Source organism: Neurospora tetraspora, assembly GCF_033439725.1.
Source record: "Neurospora tetraspora strain CBS 560.94 chromosome Unknown B0H65scaffold_6, whole genome shotgun sequence".
Lineage (NCBI taxonomy): Eukaryota > Fungi > Ascomycota > Sordariomycetes > Sordariales > Sordariaceae > Neurospora > Neurospora tetraspora.
This window is the reverse complement of record NW_026944388.1, coordinates 1,850,041-1,868,785: the sequence shown is the minus strand read 5'-3', so window position 1 is coordinate 1,868,785 and position 18,745 is coordinate 1,850,041. Positions and strand designations below refer to the sequence as shown.

The 18,745-nt window shown below is 53.1% G+C and overlaps 3 protein-coding genes across 3 annotated transcripts; 2 read left to right on the top strand and 1 right to left on the bottom strand.

The window, feature by feature from the left end:
* Positions 1–7,045: 7,045 nt before the first annotated feature.
* Positions 7,046–8,752, top strand: B0H65DRAFT_430289 (peptidase M18; the record flags this gene model as incomplete). The annotated part of the gene is made up of 2 exons (XM_062824871.1): positions 7,046–7,250; positions 7,347–8,752. 2 exons carry the CDS (start codon positions 7,046–7,048, stop codon positions 8,750–8,752), a joined length of 1,611 nt encoding a protein of 536 aa, XP_062679430.1.
* Positions 8,753–9,626: 874 nt separating this feature from the next.
* Positions 9,627–12,763, bottom strand: B0H65DRAFT_260984 (chloride channel). Its single transcript, XM_062822613.1, has 3 exons — positions 12,195–12,763; positions 9,855–12,139; positions 9,627–9,783 (listed from the first exon to the last, which is right to left on the bottom strand). Exons 1-3 carry the CDS (start codon positions 12,499–12,501, stop codon positions 9,664–9,666), a joined length of 2,712 nt encoding a protein of 903 aa, XP_062679429.1. The 5' UTR covers positions 12,502–12,763; the 3' UTR covers positions 9,627–9,663.
* Positions 12,764–14,491: 1,728 nt separating this feature from the next.
* On the top strand, positions 14,492–18,644 carry B0H65DRAFT_472561 (NRDE-2, necessary for RNA interference-domain-containing protein). Its single transcript, XM_062827151.1, has one exon. The coding sequence runs from the start codon at positions 14,775–14,777 to the stop codon at positions 18,558–18,560; it is 3,786 nt and encodes a 1,261-aa protein (XP_062679428.1). The 5' UTR covers positions 14,492–14,774; the 3' UTR covers positions 18,561–18,644.
* The last annotated feature ends 101 nt before the right edge of the window (positions 18,645–18,745 follow it).

Sequence of the window (18,745 nt, the reverse complement as noted above, 5' to 3'; positions counted from 1 at the left end):
TTTCTGCACTGCGATCCAATCAAGGGACACCAATGTCGACACTGTGCACCGTACCTAGAGATTTCAGTTCAGAATTCAGGCACTGACCTTGGCAAGAGCCATCCTTCTTTTCGTAGGAAGTTCAGGTTGGTATCGACAGAGGCAACGTCGGGCCAAGTGCCTACCTCGTTGTCAAAGATATGGTGAGTTTCGTCCTGCGCCGTACTAACTATATGGATATCTTTTCTACCCACTTACCTACTACGCCAGGCCTTGAGAATACTAACTTCCAAGATCGACCAGATCCGTCAGTGATGGTGATACACCACGTACGCTCCTCTAACCCGGTCCCAGCAAGAGGTAGGCTGAAGAGGAACAAAGGGAACGAACAGACCGATCTGTGACTAGGTATCGTCTCTGTCTATCTACAGAGTAGGCAGCACTGACAAAAACTGACCTTCCCCCAAGCCAGCGATGGTGTTCTGGGGATAATGACGGTCATTAAACGGTCTGTCCTTCATAGGAAGATCCTCCAAGATCGGCGTCGCATCGTCACCCTGGCCGGATCTGCTGGATGTACGGCACATCCATCAGAACCACGATGGGTCTCATAACTCCCAGGAGGACTATCGACAACTTCTCATACAGCTTGGGAATCTGATTACGGTTCGGAGTCGACTGTCGTGGGATTGTTGAGAAAGGAGACGGGCGTTGTGGACAGGATCTGATGGAAACATGCACGATGGGCACATCACACGGCAATGGGCGATAAGGTGGGCACAAGTTGACAATAGGTACCCATCCAGGTAAGCCAGCTGGGCTACCTACGCACCTTGACCAAAACATGGCCGAGTACGTAGTGACTGCGTAAAGGTACCAGCGTCTCGCAACATATGTCACGAACTACAATCATCGCTAGGCACCTGCAACTTCCACTCAAGATGAGTCGAACTCGGCGCAACCGGGACCTGGCTAGATAGAGGTAAGGAACGGGGAGTAAGGTTGTTCGTCCAGTGCCCGGTAAGGTACCTATTGGAGCTTTGATAACAGGGCCAAGCAGGTGGCGTCTTGCCGCTCTTTGTTACGGGGATCTGAGAACCCGCCATTGTGTAAAGATCTCTTTCTTTCCTACCTTCCAGGTCATAGATGCAGCAGAAAATATCGTCGTCACGTTTCAGGGAACTGAAGTTGAAATCGTATTTTAGTTCTGCCCTGGCAGCCCCCAGGCCTGGGTGGCCCTGAGGTGGCCCCAACGCCAGGCCTTTTGTTTTTGATGATCTGCGCCAACAAGGTTTCGCACGTCGGCGGTGGGGTGGAGGGGCGCAAGAATCTACGTAGGTACGCAGCAAGATGCATCTGGATCTCGCATTGCTCTTGAAGATGATCGCTTTCGCTTCTCTCGTGTCATCAGCATCAATTCCGTCTTCGCTTTCATCTAGAAGGTAACAACATACGGTCAGTCAAATAACTGACCATTTCAAAGGAGAATGAGCACGGCGCATTCACACAGTTCACAGTCATGAAGGGTACGACCTGGGGCTCCACCAACAACCACATATTAAAATGGGTCCCGGGGAACCGCTAGATTCACACGAATGGGATTCCGTCAGGGCACCGTGCCAGGAAATCACACCCAATTCCCCAGATGAAAACATCAAATGCTGAAGCTCACCTTCGTGGAACTGCAAGGCCACTTCACTGCGGAATAACAAGTCCAACTTGAAAACTTTTTTTACCAATTTTTTTCATGCTACAGCTAAGCTCTCATACCTCTACCCAGGACGGCCGGAGACGGGAGGACGGTCGGGGTTGTCGTAACAAAAAGCAAGGGCCGATCCGCCGGGGTTCCAAGCGCTCACCATTGGGGTGCCCCCTGTGGGCCCAAAATCATGGTCAACCCGAACCCGCGAAACTTTCACCTCTACACTGTCACTTCCAGATCTTGCAGCGTTTCCCAGAGGAACTCATTGATAAAACGTCACTCGCTCGACTTTAACAACCGGGACGACCTGGAATCCCGCACGTGGCACATCAGTACAACCACCACCGCCGATGTTTCGAGCCGTTGATCAGTGGAGGAGATCTCGCTCGACCTCCGATCCTGACCCAAGCATAAGGTACAATGATGAATGAAAGCGGACGGGGGATATTCGTTGATGACGAGACCGACCGAACCAACTCCAACAGAAGAAAAGCTCAGGACTCAACCCAAGGGTATCGGCGCCCTCCTCCCCTCTTGTCTTTCACACGCACTGTGTCAGTGTCTTCTACCTAGTACTTTCGCTTCATGACCACAAACGAACATCTACTTCCCTACCAACTCAGGAAAGCTATGCCCAAATAGTCGCTGTATCGCGTCTAACAGAAGCACCAACGGAACGGAAAAAGCCGCCGTAGGTTTCCCTCCAAGCTTAGAGTAGTAACAAAGAAACATACAGCGCGCCAACCGTTCGGCGGCTAACAACAAACGGCCTCTTTGCCTCTTTCGCTTGCTGATCCGATCAGGTCGCTTGCGAACTACCGCGCGGCTGTGGTGGAGATCTCTGTATCACAGGTTGGTGATGAGCGACACAGTGAACTTTTGTGCATTTTATGGTCTCTAATATTTTTTTTTACCAGTGTAGCGTAGTGTTAAAACCTTCCATTATCGTGTTGATATGGGCCCTGAAGGATTGTCATGATCTTCATATCCCTCGCACAACCGGTTATCAAGCGGTGGTCCACAGCCATGTGGTCGGTCGTCCGTGGCACCTATTCTCGAGCTATTTTACCCTTTTGTACTTTTTGCATTCGCTTACGTACCTTGCCTACCCACCCCGTTCGCTTCCGAGCGATCACTGATCAATGCTCAAACCGGAACAATATGTCAAGGTAGCATGATCTACTTGACATATGTATCCTGAAGAGCGATCTTCCTTCCCGATATGCCCTGTAAGCTTTTCGGAAATGGCACTTTCATCGCAATTCCGAGGTCACCTTTAATATGCTACAATATAGTAAAAATGCAACAGCAATGCCGAAGGATTGGTTCGGTTCGGTTCGGTTGATGCCCCTGGGCGCTTGGGCTTGGGGGCTTGGGGGCGTTCATCCCGTTTTGGGTTGCAGGGTGATTGAAGAGTTCATGAGTTGTATGATCGCCAACGTTTCGTTTCGCGAGGTGCTATGAATTATCTTCGAGCGCAATATTTTAGTGACAGGTCAAAATGCCCATTGTTGCATTGTGAGAAGGTATCTCTGAGTCTTTGTTTTCAGAGCTGCTTTGTTTCATGGAACAGATCTCCTGGGAAGATCTGGGGTCGTTCGTACTGTACCTGAATGGTTTGTTTCAAGCGAGTCAGGGTCCATGAACTAATTTCACGGACTATCAGCCTAGCTAACTAGCTCGACTAGCTGTGTCGTAGTGTAGCTTGGATATAGTCACCAACCAAATTCCCCATGTCTTTTTCTCCGTGTGTTGAAACTTTGTGAATTGGTTGCAGATCTCTTTCGCCTACCTATCATTGGACTCCGTCCTACTTTCATCTTTTTCGCGCTCCCACTTTGGGTCATCTGTGTCTGTTACACCGCACAGGCATCAGCTTTGCATAACACTGGACTGGCAAATACTTGGCGGGAATCGAAGACTTGAGAGTCGGGGTTTAAGGTACACGCACGCTACGTTAGGTGCCGCTGCTAGACCTTCTTAGGCGAGCGCGGGATGAACGCTGGGCGGCCGGGAGAGAGACAAGGACAAGAGGATGCCATCTGTAGGTCGAGAATTGCAGCGTTGCGGGGATGATCGCATTTGTTGTTCTGATAATCTTGGGCTTTGCAGTTCAAAAGCTCCCGCGTAAAGACTGATAGCCACTGCAAGGCTTTCCAAGAATGGTAAGAGCGGGTCAAGTTCATCATGTTTGAATATCAAGGAACTTGGGGCCAAGGTCGGCCAGATCTAGACCCTTCAGTCCAAGTACTGCTGGTGTGACGGTTCGCCGCTATTGTGTCGTAGAAAATGTCGTCCCCCATCGTCTCTCGAATTGCCCGTTAGCAGGGAATGAATTCACTCAGCCTTTCTCTCCTTTCAGAAATACTCTGCAACAGTCAAGGAACCAGGAAGAATAGGATACCAAAGTGCGGCAGAGGGAAGCTGGCGATTGGGTCCCAAGAGCGCCACCATCTGCGAAGTCCGGGACCTTCAGCCTGGAACGAAAACACAAATACCGGAAGCCTTTGGACTGTTGGTCTGGGTCATCACGAGCTTTCGGACTAAAGTGTCGAGATTCGGTAACAAGTTGCGCTGAATGGTTCGCCTTCCTCACGAGCCTTATTAGATAGACCACGGCTGTGGTTCAAAATACTTTGGATTCAGCCGTCACTGGCATTTCTCATCTTTGATTATGTGCTGTATGGTGTGGACAGTGGCAGAGGTGCGCGCAAGGATCTCCTATGCACGTAACACCCAAACCCTGATTTCAGTGTCCGGAGTCTGTTGGATAATTTGCCCTGAAACCCCTGGCAGGCTGGCACTGGGACTTTCCGTCGATGGGAAGGCTGCTGCCGGATGATGGTCATTAACCTGGCTCGTCTGGTCCTTGGTATGGAAGAATGATCGACTGTGGAAATGGGATTGGCGACCTCGAATTAACACCACATGAATTTGTGTCGTTCAGTGTCTCCGTGAGCTCTGTACAGCGACGGGAAATCCACGTGTAGCTCTGGCAATTCAAAGTTTCGGGTTGTGGTTCCCTTCAGTTGGTTGGCGTCCGCCTGCCACGGGGCTCCCGTCTCTCGTGTCGTCTCGTGTCCTTGCCAAACCAGTATAATGTGCCCAAAACTCGAGAACAAGGACTTGTGCAACCCACCTTGTACCATCTAGGCTTCCCTTTGGATGCCCTTCTGACGGTGAAAATGTGCCTGGCTGACTTTGGTATTGGTAGCCTCGACATTCGGTGAGGTGGTCACGGCCTTGATTCACCGACAAACGTGCCCGACTGCCTCCAGACGAGAGCATGCTGCCTTCAGTTGCCTTGTTGCGAGATGTCGTAGCCTGGCAGTGAAAAAATGTCAGTTAATCTCAGATTGAGGGCAAAGGCCATTTCATAGCAGCTGGCTGCTGTATGCCATTGTCTGAAATGAGCTTGATGAAGTCTTTGAGTCCGGCCTTGCTGGGGTGAAGATGCATGGGATAAGACAGATGTGACCGAAACGAAAAATGGCGGAAAACCTCAAGTGTACACAGTGCGCCACTATTCTTGATGGGCTTGACGGCAGCGGGGGATCAGAGCGAGGGTGTAACATGGTGGGACCTCCTGCGACCCGTTCTTGGGCTTTGATTGGTGCATGTGCTATTTCGCTGCCAACCGATTGTCGTCGCAGCGGTACGTACCGGTATTAGGTCCCGTCGCAAGTCGTTGACAACTGAAATTCGACAGAACAGCAAATCTCATCTCCCAGGGCTGCAATCTCATTGTTCAAGATGGAATGCCGGTTGTCGATATGAAGCGGTGTACGACAGACCGGTTGACAATGAAATGATGTAGGAGCAACTGACAAAATCAACAACGGTATCGACCGGTTGTCGTCGGGTCGGTCGGCAGTTGGCTCTGACAACGGCCCGTTCGGGGTATGGCGTGTTATCCGTGTCATCCTCAATATGCAGACTCTGAAGTGCGAGCCCTCCGCTTGAGGATGACTACCGACACTTTTCGCACTCAAACCTTTCCGATTTTGACCTTCCAGCAGTTCCCCATCTGAATCAGCATCCTGTCCTGGTTTCCCACTCGGTACTTTTCTTTTCTTTTTCTCGGACGACACTTTCTGAAATTGGCCCCAAGGGGCATTTGGGCAGTTGTTGGCTCACGGATGCAGGGCCCCTCGCCTCTTGGCCCCCAACTTCGCTCATTGGGCAGGTCCGTCAGGTCCAAGGCAACACAATTCAGCTCGTCTCACCCACAGTCGCCCTTTTTCAACAGCGATTAGGGTTCACAGTTCAGCTTCCATCTGTAGTCTTTCTGGCTCAGTGCTCAAGGCTATCCGAAATGGTTCGGCCTGAGCAGGCACACTGGCTGTTGAGGTGGGTTATCATTCGGCAAGGTAAAGGCAAGGCAAGGCAAGGCAAGGCAAGGCAAGACAAGAGCAAGAGAAAAGGCCCGTTGTTGTGGTGATGCAAGTCAAGCCCCCATGGAAAACAATCGTGTCTCATCTCAAACTGGGGCGAAAGCGATTTCTAGCTGCCCCTGATTTTCGAAATCGAGCATTGTTTGGTTGTTTGCACCCCAAGTTAGAGAAAGCGCTGCCGAATGGGTCCAGCAAAGAGCGTTTCAAACAAAGGGGACTGTCACTTTAGCTTCGCATACAAAATAGACCAATGGTCGTGGACGACCAACATTCATTGCAGAGAGAAAGACGAGGTGGTGCAACGCCGGCGAATCCCACCAGACAGGACAAGCTGTCTGTCTGCCGTCACCAGGTTGATTCAAGCATGATGCCTTCATCATCTCCAGCACATTTGCGGGAAACCTCAAGTAAAAGGAGGCAGCTTCGGGGTTGAAGGTGAAGAGTAAGTAATGCATCGCATCGGATTGGGTGACATACTTGTCAGGGTTGGACATGGGCAAGGGTATCATTTTAGTGACACTACAGCAAACCCACGCTGAAGAGAGAGACTGGTGAAAGAGAAGAGAGTTGACGTTGTCCTGGTGACGGGATTTATGCTGACTATCATCACCAACACACACTTACAAACAGACAATACTCAGTACGCAATGCGAGATGCGAAATGGACGTCCCTAAAGTCCCGTTGCTCTTGTTCACGATATCATTGCCGAGATCGATCCATCCATCATCCATGAACCATGGCCGCTTTAACCCCGGGCTCCCCGCAACGGACGGGACCTTCCCGCCGCTTTGCCTGACTAACATTATTTACCTTTAAGCTCCAAAGAGCTTAGAGGAGAATGTTAGTACCTGCCTAGGTAGATGATAGCTTCCCCGCCTATCAGACGTCACGACACACCTGCTTCACACCTCAAATCTACAACCTAGATCTCGATATCTTTTTCTTCCTCACGCGGCGACAAGCTACTCAATGCTAGCCACCTCTCGAGCATCACCATCACTGCGTCTTTTTTCGGCCACCATTCATAGCTTCAGTCTTAGACCCAACAGTAACACAGCTTCTTCCATTCGCTCCCACGTGGTCCGCTGCCACTTCTTCTCATCTACTGCTGCAAGGATGGCCCCTCCCAAGTCCGCCTACGGCTTTCTTGACTTTGTCAACGGCTCTCCCACTCGTATGTTTCAGTTTGTTTACTTTCCAGTTGTCGTGATCGAAAGCTTGAGATCATGAGCTCGTGAGCTGACCAGCGTGAACCCCTCACTCTCTACAGCCTACCATGCCGTAGCCACCTCCGCCGCCCTCTTTGAGAAGGCCGGCTTCAAGCTCATCCGCGAGCGCGACAACTGGGCCTCGGTCGTCCAGCCCGGCGGCAAGTACTACCTGACGCGCAACGGCTCCTCCATTGTCGCCTTCGCCGTCGGCGGCAAGTGGAAGCCCGGCAACCCCATCGGCATGATCGGCGCCCATACCGACTCCCCCTGCCTGCGCGTCAAGCCCGCCAGCAAGAAGAGCGCCCACGGTTTCCAGCAGGTTGGCGTCGAGCTCTACGGCGGCGGTCTCTGGCACACCTGGTTCGACCGCGACCTCAGCGTCGCCGGCCGCGTGCTCGTCAAGGATGGCGACGGCAACTTTGTCCAGAAGCTGGTCAAGGTCGACAAGCCCATCCTCCGTGTCCCCACTCTGGCTATCCACCTGCATCGCCAATCCAACTTTGACCCCAACAAGGAGGATGAGATGCTGCCCATCCTCGGTCTGATGGAGAAAGAGCTCAACAAGCCCGCTGAGGCTGCTGCCCCCGAGAGTGCGACCGAGGAGGCCGAGGCCGACTTCCAGCCTCTCAAGGCCATGACGGACCGCCACCACTCGCAGTTCCTCTCCGTCGTCGCCTCCGCCGCCGGCATCTCGTCCGCCTCGGACATTGTCGACTTCGAGCTGATCCTGTACGACACGCAGCCCTCGTGCCTGGGCGGTCTCAACGACGAGTTCATCTTCTCGGCCCGCCTCGACAACCTCAACATGACGTACTGCTCTGTCATGGGCCTCATCAACTCGGTCTCCTCGGAGTCCACCCTAGACAACGACACCTCCATCCGCCTAGTCTCCTGCTTCGACCACGAAGAAATCGGCTCTCTCTCCGCCCACGGCGCCGACTCCAACCTTCTCCCCGCCATCCTCCGCCGCCTCTCCGTCATCCCCTCCCTGAACGCCGACTCCACCGAAACCACCCCCGTCTCCGAAACCGCCTTCGAGCAAACCCTCGCCACCTCCTTTTTGGTGTCCGCCGACATGGCCCACTCAGTCCACCCCAACTACGCCGGCAAGTACGAGGCCAACCACCGGCCCGAGATGAACAAGGGCACCGTGATCAAGGTCAACGCCAACCAGCGGTACGCGACCAATAGCCCCGGCATCGTGCTCCTGCAGGAGGTGGCCAAGCGCGCCAAGGTGCCGTTGCAGGTGTTTGTGGTCAGGAATGATAGCCCGTGTGGAAGCACGATCGGGCCTATGCTTAGCGCTAAGCTGGGTGTCAGGACGCTGGATTTGGGAAATCCGCAGCTGTCGATGCATTCGATCAGGGAGACGGGAGGCAGTTGGGATGTTGAGCATGCTATTGGGTTGTTTAAGGGGTTCTTGGAGACGTATGGGGAGTTGGAGGCTAAGATCTTTATTGATTAAGCTGAGCTTGGGATGGATGACGGTGGGTTGGTTTGGTAGAGGTTGGAAATCTGTTGTGGGGACCTAGACTAGCTGCTAACCCTGGGGGTGGCTTGGGTTGTTTTGATCCCATCCATGTATGGATGGGCGTTTGGATGTGGCGAGGTGTTTGGGTTGGGATGATAGAAGGGAAGACGTTACTACCCTCAGTAAGGCCACCTGGAAGAAGGGCAAAAGGTTTGGCATACCGCGAAAATGAACGTTGGGGAAGAAACAGAATCATGGCCATTGTATAAGTCATGAATACAGTCCCGGACTGTTGGGATTACATAGCGGAAAAGAGGGTGAACGTATGTAACCACGTACCACTTAGGAAGAGATAGCATGAGCGTCTGTTCCCGATTAACATCGGTGATATTCGATCAACCTCTCCTGTTCATATGAAGATACGCTGTAAGCGACCAAGAAAGGTAGATGTATCTACGCTAAATACTTCTATAGATGCAAGAACGAAAGTGATTGATCTCTAGACCACGACGATATGCAAACGATGATGCGTATAATATATTCCTCGCCGCCCTGAAAAACGCCGTGAAGCGCCTATATGGACGCCATGCCAAATGTTCTTGTAATGTAGACCAGGAAAAATCCATGTACAAAAAAATGATATACGAAAAATGCTATCCGACCGATCTCTTTCTTTCTTATGCACTCATTCACTCACTCTTTTCCATAAATGCCCTCCCGCTTCAAAATGGGAAAATATGCATCATGCTTCTTCTGTATAGGCATAAAACATGTCCAAGAAAAGGAGTCATTCCTTATGCTGCTTCTCCTCCAACTCACGCATGTACTTGACGAAGGTCTTCTTATGTGTCTGTTGGGGGAGCTTTGTTAGAACGTCCGGGGATTCTGGGGGAAGGGAATCAAAATCAACTCACCATGCCAGCGTATTTACCATCTCTCAAAATGCAGATGTACCTCAACCCCAACTTAACGAAGAGCTCATAGACCAAGTCCATGGGGGATCGGATATCCAATGCTACTGGTGCCTGTTTTTGCGTCCATCGTCAGTTTCATCCGCCTACACGTTTTTTTCAACACCTCTGGTGGGAAGACATACCGGATCAATATAAGGCGAAAAATCCGTCGGATCCCTCCTCCCCCCACCCTCCTCATCATCGCTATCATCGATACTAGGCACGTTCGCCATCAAACACAACGCCGTGCTCTCATCCGGCAAGTTATCCAATGCATACTCCAGATCCGGCGCGGGGATCAATCCCACCAGGATATCGTTCCTGATAATCGGCAAACCGCCATCCAGCTCGCCGGCCCTGTGCAGCGACTCGAGCTTGGAGCGCAGTGACGTGGCCGGCACAAGCGGCGAGCTAGAGATGTCGATGATGCGCTCGCGCCGCACGCGGGGCACGATGTCGATTAATTCGGATGTGAACACGGGCTTGTGCTTGTTGTTGAGGAACGGATACGAGTTCATTTCCGTCAGAAGATCATAAATGCTCAGCGGCTCGATCGCGTCGGCTGTCCACTTGGCTACCAGGATGGCCAAACTAAAGGGGAGCACATAATCCAAACTGCCGGTCAGCTCGAACAGGATGACGGCCAGCGTGACGGACAGGCGGGTGACGCCGCACATGGTTGAGCCGGCGGCGATCAGGCCGTAGACGCCGGGTTGGATGCACGAGACGGAAGAGACCTTGTTGCAGCTGCTGAACATGGCCGAGTCGGGGAAGGCTAGGACGAGCCATTGCACCATGTGCCCGATGAGACGGCCCATGAGACCGCCGACTACCATGGAGGGCACGTAGATGCCTGCGGGAACTTTGATGCCGAAGGTGATGATGGTCAGGAAACCTTTGATGAGGAAGGCCCAGAGTAAATGCCATAGGATGGGCGGGATATCGGCCTTGGAATCCGGGCAGAGGCCGAGATCCTCTAGGTTGTTGTCCCGGTCATCGCATGGAGCCGCGAGGTTATACAGCAGCTTGGCAACAGGCAGCTTGGTCAGGCCGTTCCAGTAGCCGATCAGGCCGGTTACAAGCGCGACCAAGACGACTTCCAGAAGAGGATGCTTCTTGATGATAGGAATCCTGCGGAACGTCACCGCCCACTTGCGAGAGGCCTTGATGAAGAGAGCACCGGCCGCGCCACCGAGAACTCCGACAAGGATAAAACTAACCAGCTCAAAGTACTCCCAGTCGATCAAATAGCGCACCTGGAACATGACAATCTTGTGGGTTCCGTAGGGATTAAGGAACTTGAGCGTCAACGCCGCCGTGATGCAGCAGAAGAAGCTCCTGAAGAGGGTCTTGGCAGGGAAGAAGTAGGCTACTTCTTCCAGCCCGAAGAGCACACCACCCAAGGGAGCGCCAAACGCAACAGCTACACCGGCGGAAGCAGCGGCAGAGAGAACCTCACGACGCTTCGCATCGTTGCGATCGTACTTGCTGAAGAGACGGCAGGCAATGTTGCCGACGCATGTCGCAATGTGTACGTATGGGCCTTCCTTGCCCAAGCTCAGACCGGACGCAACGCTCAAAACGAGGCCGACAGTCTTGATGATGAGAGTTTTGAGACCCAGGAACCCATGGAGGACGAAGCCACTGAGAATGACGCGAACCTCGGCGACACCGCTTCCAGCAGCCGAGAAGTAGATCATCGGAGGGGCAGCGGCGGGCGGAGCGACGGATGCCCGTCGACTGGGGGTATCGTTACCATCGGGACTGTCAACCCCTGCATCCCCATCGCCTCCAGGTGACACCGGAGCAGCAGCCAGGTTCTCATCCAGCGTCGACAAGCGGTACGCTGAGGGGACGACGGTCTTGGTAGTCAGGGTGAGCAAGCAAGATACGCTGGCCAGAGTAATTACCAAGCCGAGGTAGATGACAAACTCGGTCCAGCGCTCTCCGAACGGCCATCCATGCATGACCTCACCCCAGTCCCGCCAGTCGGTACAAGGACCGTGTGGACAGCATCTCTTTTCACTGATCAACCAGCCCCTTGCGCAGTAACCATCCTTGAAGTCGAAGAAAGTCGATTCGGTGACGTCGACAACGTAGGCCAAGACAGCAATAACAAAACCGACCAGAGCGCTGAGTATCCACCCCTGAGCACCGTCGAACAGAACGTAAACACGTCCCCAGAAGCCCTTCCGGCTGCGGAGGGCCTTGACACGGTGGGCGTCGGCGATGCTATCGTGAACCCAATCGGTCGAGGTGAACTGGTCATACCAGACGCGGTCGTCGGGGAAGATGGACCCTTTGGATTCGGAGACGGGTTCCTCTTGACGGTCGGCAAGGGCGCGTATCAGGGCAGCGCCCCAGGAGTTTGCGCGGCTATGGTGTCGAGTCGGTGGGTTGCTTCGCACGGTCTCTGTCCCTTCTCCCGCTAAGCCCGTGTCAGAAAACATTCATAGAGATCAGAGGAAACGAGAATTACGTACTGCCATAACTCTGGTTTCTAGAAAGATGGGGTGCCCTGGGAGTACCATGGGCGCTAACTATGCGGATGCGCGAAGAACGGGTAGTTCCCAGTAAGGAAGTGCGCTCATCAGGGGCACCGCCAGCTTGGCTCGTCATGTTGGGTCGTGTGCGGCGAGAGCTCGAGGGTGAGCTCGGAACCGAGAGATATGACTGTTGTGAGGGTTCTACCGAGAGTAGACCATCCGAGTCGTTCTGGCTGTTTTGGTTGCTGTCGTTTTGGCCATCGCGAAGCTCGCGCATCCGAGGCGCGTGTTTCCTCCCCGCCATCAGAGACTCGTCGTCTTTAAGTAACGAGAAACAACGAAAGACGTGTACAGGGCTGTGGTGAGTGGAAACTAGTCAGGAATGTGGTGACGTTGCGCGGGGGATAGTGAAACCCTCCCTGAACTCGGTGTCAGATATAAGCTGGGTATGGGTTGTTATCGAGAAGTGATCGGTGCTCTGTGGTCAGTCTGGATGAACCAAGAAACAGCGCCGGCCCCCGAGAAACCGTAAAACAGGAAGCAACAATGTCGAAACTTTTCAGACGAATCTTGTAAGGGTGACACGTCGGTTATGGTTACAAAGCCTGAACCAGACAGACGCTGATCACCGCCGCGATCTCCGTTGGTCGCAACGACGCCCTCGGCCTCGAAGCCGGTAAACCACCGTCGTAAGAGTTTGTTGTCTTGGACGTCGAGGTGGTGTTGGGCAAGAGGCAACCTGAAGACGACAGATGGCAAAGGAGCGCAAAGAATGGGAAGGGCTGACCGGTATGACGGCAGTGTCTAGTCCCACGTGCGCACCCTGATATGATACGAGGCGCAGCTGTCAGGGAAAACAAAAAGGGTTGTCAGATGGCTCCTTTGGGTGTCGGTGTAATTGGTGCCCGTGTAAGTGTGACTGGGTGTCAGTACTGTGCCAAAAAGGGCTTTCCGAAGGTATCACGGGAAGTTCGTAGGGGTGTTTGAGGGTGCGACAGCAGCATCAAGTGACGATACACCGAGCATCGAGAGAAAAAAAAAAAAAGAAGAAGGACGTCAAGCATGCAGGCCGCAGCAAGCCATGCCGCGGTACATATATGTAAAGCAAAGGCGGGAAGGTGTGACTGGGGGCCCGCCTTCCCTTTGCACATCATCCATCCCGCTTCAGCGTGACGGTGCATGATTGCCGTCCTTGTCGCGCTATCGCTTATCTCGGGAGCGAACACAACAGGACAAGAGAACCTCTCTGGCCCGCCGGGGTGGATTAGCTTCGGGTTGCGGGGGTGGTTCGGGGGTTCGAATGGCTTCCTCATTCCTCATCCTCATGCAACGCCAGCAACTACATACCAAATCTGGTCAAGACCCCAATGGCTCAATGGGAAATCCTCGCGTGAATGGCACAAATCCCACTGCTGTTTTCCAGGCCTCCCCCTGCGCCAATCCACGCAGCTGTCCAGGCCGTCGTCGAGCTGCCTGATTATGTCATGGTCAGGCTGCCCCATGTTCCCAGAGCGACCCCGAAGGAACCCCGTCGTGGGCTTCATCTCGTTCATCATTGGAGGAGACGGAGGGGTCCAAGGAAACTAAAGAAAAATATCTCAGACGGGTTAGGGTTGGAGGTGGTGTCGTCGTACGATAAGCGGAAGACGCCATTTTTGACTGCTCGTCAGCGTCGTCCACAACGGCCCGAGGATCGGCTGTAGTTGCATGCTCCACTGGTCACACCAGCACTTGAGGTGACCTTGAATCCCTGTGAGCTAACCTCTAGTGGCACCTCGGATTCAAGTTGCCATCCATGTTGATGAGGGACTGAAGAAAAGAGACGCATGCTCGGCTGACATGGTTCCGAGTAGGTCTCACAATATCCTGCTTTGATCTCGAACACCCAGATCTGCTATCTCAGCAGTCAGGAAAATCAGACACTGAACGGGAGTTTGGAAAGAGAAACTGGGGGTTGGGGATCAGTGGACGGGAGCTCCCTTCCTTTTGTCCCCCATCTCGAATTGGGTTTTTGGAGATTGCCGTGTCAGTCATCATGGAATTGGCATGCGGGGTACCTTACACGGCGCTAAAAACCTCTCAGAGTCAAGGTGGAAGAGATAAGTTTTTGGCGTGAGGTGATGATACGTACGATGCCTCACTCTGGCCATCCCCTTTGATTCACATTCGCAATCGGGATTCGAAAACAAGAAAACTTTGGTCCAAAAAGAAGGGTCATCCATCGTACATCATGGCCGTGGAACTCTCTAGCGGTTTCACACACACTCGGCGTCGCTGTAATCCGTGCCCAGCGGGTGAAAGTGGGTCCGCTCGGGGTCCACTGTTAGGTCCTAGAGGTAGCGTCCACTGTCACCTCTCACTGTGCCACTGTGCCAGACCTTAGACCCAACACTCTGTTACCGCTGGCAACTGCAAATCATCCACTGCCAGCTGTCTTTGACATCATCTAACCTCCTTTGCCTTCAACGGCATCGCGTCGACCAATATTGCGGACTTTCCTATGAGGACAGAGACCTTCGAAACCCGGTGGAGCTGATCGAAACTTATGGGGGAAATTCGGGAGACCAACGAATTGCCATGTCGTCCAACGAGGTGAAACGCCGCGCGGTGCCCAAGTTCACCTCATTCGCACCAGCCACACCAGCCCCGGAGGTAGACTCCGAAAAACGACCATCGACAGACCGAGGCTCATCAAGAAATCTGGAGAAGAAGGAGGACCGTGAACGACGGCATCGCCATAGGAACCATGATCGGGACCGTCATAGAGACAGTGACAGAGAAAGGGAAAGAGAGAGGGACAGAGACAGGCATCATGACAGGCATCACAGCCGACATCATGACCGAGATCGCCATCATCGCAGACGGTCAGCCAGCCCTGCTTCACAGTCTAGAGAAACCCGGCCTCCACGTCACGAACCATCCAATACCAGCCAGAGCAACGATGTCTTCTACTTCGACAAGAAGGAAGACCCCTTGATTTTCCGTTATGGCGGCAATGAGCGCTCAAAGATACCATCTTATCGTCGCTTTGGTGCTGGAAAAGTTATCGGCTCTCCTGGGTATCTCTCCGTTTATTTCGAAGGTTCAAAAGAAGTTTTCACCATCAGAGGCACTGGCGAGGGCAGGGGCAATGGTTCGGTCTTCAGAGACAAAACACTGATGACGTGGGCCAGAGCGAAGGGAGCGAACGCAAAACATATCAAGCCTGGTGAGGGTGATGGAAATGGAGGATCAACGGCAGAGGATGGCGACTTCATATCTCTCGAGCCCCCAAGGAAACGGCAACGAGCCGATAAATCGCCACGGCTTGACGGTGGTGACAAGACACCAGATTACAGGTCGATCTATGGCAAAGCCAAGTCAGAAGATGAGGAATCTGATGGCGACGATACATCCTCCGATTTGGAGGACGAAAATAAGGTGCGCAGTCATCTTTTGGACATGTCAGCCGCCAAGAAGAGGTCTCTTGAACTCCATCGCCAGATCAAAAACCGTCCCGGGGACACCAAAGCTTGGCTCGAGTTAATTGGATTGCAAGACACCCTCTTCAGGGAGCAACAACTCGAGGACCAGTCGATAATTGGGAATCAGGCAAAAGCTCTGGCCGAACTCAAGCTATCCCTCTATGAAGAGGCCCTTCCCCACGCAACCGACATCTCTCTCAAGGAGACTCTGTTGAACGGAATGATGCGCGAGGGTGAAAAGGTGTGGGATCCCAAGCAGCTTGCGAAGCGCTGGGAAGAGACCACCAAGACCGACCCCGACAGCTTCTTGTTATGGGTTTCACGACTAAACTTTGAGCTCTCGCAGGTGGCAACTTTCACATACGATGAATTGAAGAGCGTCATGGTGACAAAGTTGCAATCCTTGAGCCAAGTTCTAGCAAGCGCGTCTTCGGATGACAATGCTGTCGCCACGCTCTGCAGCCAGCTGATTTACGTTTTCGTCAGGTTAACGTGCTACCTCCGGGACTCGGGATATGTCGAGCTGGCTGTAGCGGCATGGCAAGCAACTCTAGAACTGAACTTCTGCCGGCCTAGTAACGCGTCGGACTTCCAATCAGTTATGGAGGACTTCTCAGACTTCTGGGAGAGCGAAGTACCGCGAATAGGTGAGGATAATGCCAAGGGTTGGCGTCACTTTGTTGAAGACATGGGCGCTATGGCCGACCCACCAGAAGCAATGACAAGGAAACTATCTGGAATGCCTCAGACGAGGGATCCATTCAAAGCTTGGGCGTCGCTGGAACGGCGAGAGACGGCAGATGCAAGAATGCCGGCTCGTACTTTGGACGAAGGAACAGATGATGACCCATTCCGAATCATCATGTTTTCGGATATCAAGGACTTGGTGTTGTGGTTCCCGCCTCAGGTGCTATCGCAGGCGCAGCCTCAGCTGATTGACGCCTTGTTAACGTTTTGTCGACTTCCCACTGCCGGCTTGTCAAGTAACAGTCGAGCTAAGTATTCTGCGTTGAAAGACCCATTCATTGCGCCTCGCGGACAAGCCTTTGAATCTGCGCTGAATCAACTAGGCCGCCATGATGCCTCGATTTCTGTGGAAATAGAGAGGAAACCACCATTGTTTAGGCAACAAGGTGGAAACATGGCTCTCTCTCATGAACTCCTCTTTTCCGGACAAGACTGGTTTCAGTATCTCGGTCAATGGTCTGATCTCAGCAAAGAGGCAGATGGTGAAGTTGAGCCTTCCTGGGTACTCGAGACACTGCGCTACTTGGTCATTAACTGTGGTATTGAGCAACTGGCTGAGTACTATCTGGCAATGGCATGGCTCAATGAACCTTCTGGAGCTAAGAAGGTCGCCAAGGGACTGCTGAAACGATACTCTTCCAACACAAGACTATACAATGCCTATGCCATGATCGAGTTCGCGAACGGAAATGTTGACATGGCTGAAAAGGTACTACTCTCGGCAACAAGCCAAAATTCTGCCGACAGCCAGCTGTTATGGAATACCTGGGTATGGATGCACCTGAAGGCGGGCAAAAAGCAACTTGCTCTGCTTCGGCTGCTGTCTTCCGTGGATAGTACCATAGATGTGAAGGCCAGTTCGCCAGTGTCGTCAGCTCTGCTCCTGAAAGCACGTTCTCGCTTCTCTACCAAACGGGACTACTCCCTCTCCTCTCACCAACTAGAACCAGCCCTCCAATATGCCGAGAGCTTTGCCCTTCTCGAGTACCTCTCAACAGCCGAAAACAGCAGCAGCACGAAGTCCCCAAGCCAAGGCAACATCGCTTCCGCCCTTGCGAACATACAATCCTTCGCCACCGAGCTGAGCTCCCTAGGCCACCAAACCCTCCACGAGCGTCTCCTCCAAACCGCCGCTCGCCTGCTCTATCACCACGCAACCCACGGCCCTTACAAGCCTTCCACCCTACGCAACCATCTTCACGAATTCATCCGTCTATTCCCCCACAACACGCTCTTCCTCTCCCTTCTGGCCTGGGCAGAGCAATCCACTCTCCGGATCGACGACCCCGTCCGGACCATTCTGCGCGAAAGCTTGTCCTCAACAAAAGAGGAAGATACCAGCAGCCAAGGAGATATCACAGCAGTAGTACCAATACCCACCCACCGTTTCGCAATCGAATACGAGCTCCTCTCCGGCGCCGGCCTCAGGCCCGTCGGCACCGCAACAATCCACTCCACCAAAGCCGCCTTCGAAGCCGCCGTTTCGGATCCCTCTGCGTGCAAATACAACGTCGACATATGGATCGGTTACATTCGGTTTCTCACGCAGGTATATCTGCAGGCCCTTGCTTTATCCTCCTCTGGATCCTCTGCCAAGACAGGGACCCGGGAGAGTGGTAGAAAGAAGACAGATGCGCAAGCGGCGAGCGCTCTCAAGGCTCTCAAAGACGTCTTTTACAGAGCCGTTGCTGCCTGTCCGTGGAGTAAGAGGCTTTATATGGAGGTGTTTTCTGTTACTGCTACTGGAGAGCCTGGAGAGCCTGGAGGAGGAGGTGGGGGCGGAGCGTTGGTGAAAGAGTTGAGCAGTGGGGAGTTGAGGGCGGTGGTTGGGACGATGGTGGCGAAGGGGTTGAGGGTGCATGTTGATTTTGAGGGGTTTGAGAGGAATTGGAAGGTGAAGGAGGAAGAAGAGGAGAGGGTGAGGGATGAGAAGGAGAAGGCTGAGAGGGCTGGGAAGGAGGAGAGGGAGAAGAGGGCGAGGTTGGAACGGGAGAGACGATGGGATTTGGAAGATTCGGTGCATAGAGATCGCCATATGGGTCCGGAAAGGGGTGACGGAAGAAGGGGAAATTATGAGAGGTATGGTGATCGTGATAGGGACAGAGGACGGGATAGACGGAGGGAGGGAGAAAGGGGTTTCGATAGGAGATAGGTTGCTGCATTATCAGAAGCCACATGTGCTTCGATTGGACAAGTTAGAACATGTCTTACACTGGGGCATCATCAGAGAGAAAAGATTTCATAGTTTGAAGTTGTATGGAAGGAAATGGGTAACTAGGTGTCCTCTCAAGTCTTAATGTGACCATCATGTACATCACGCCTAACCCTAACCCCGGA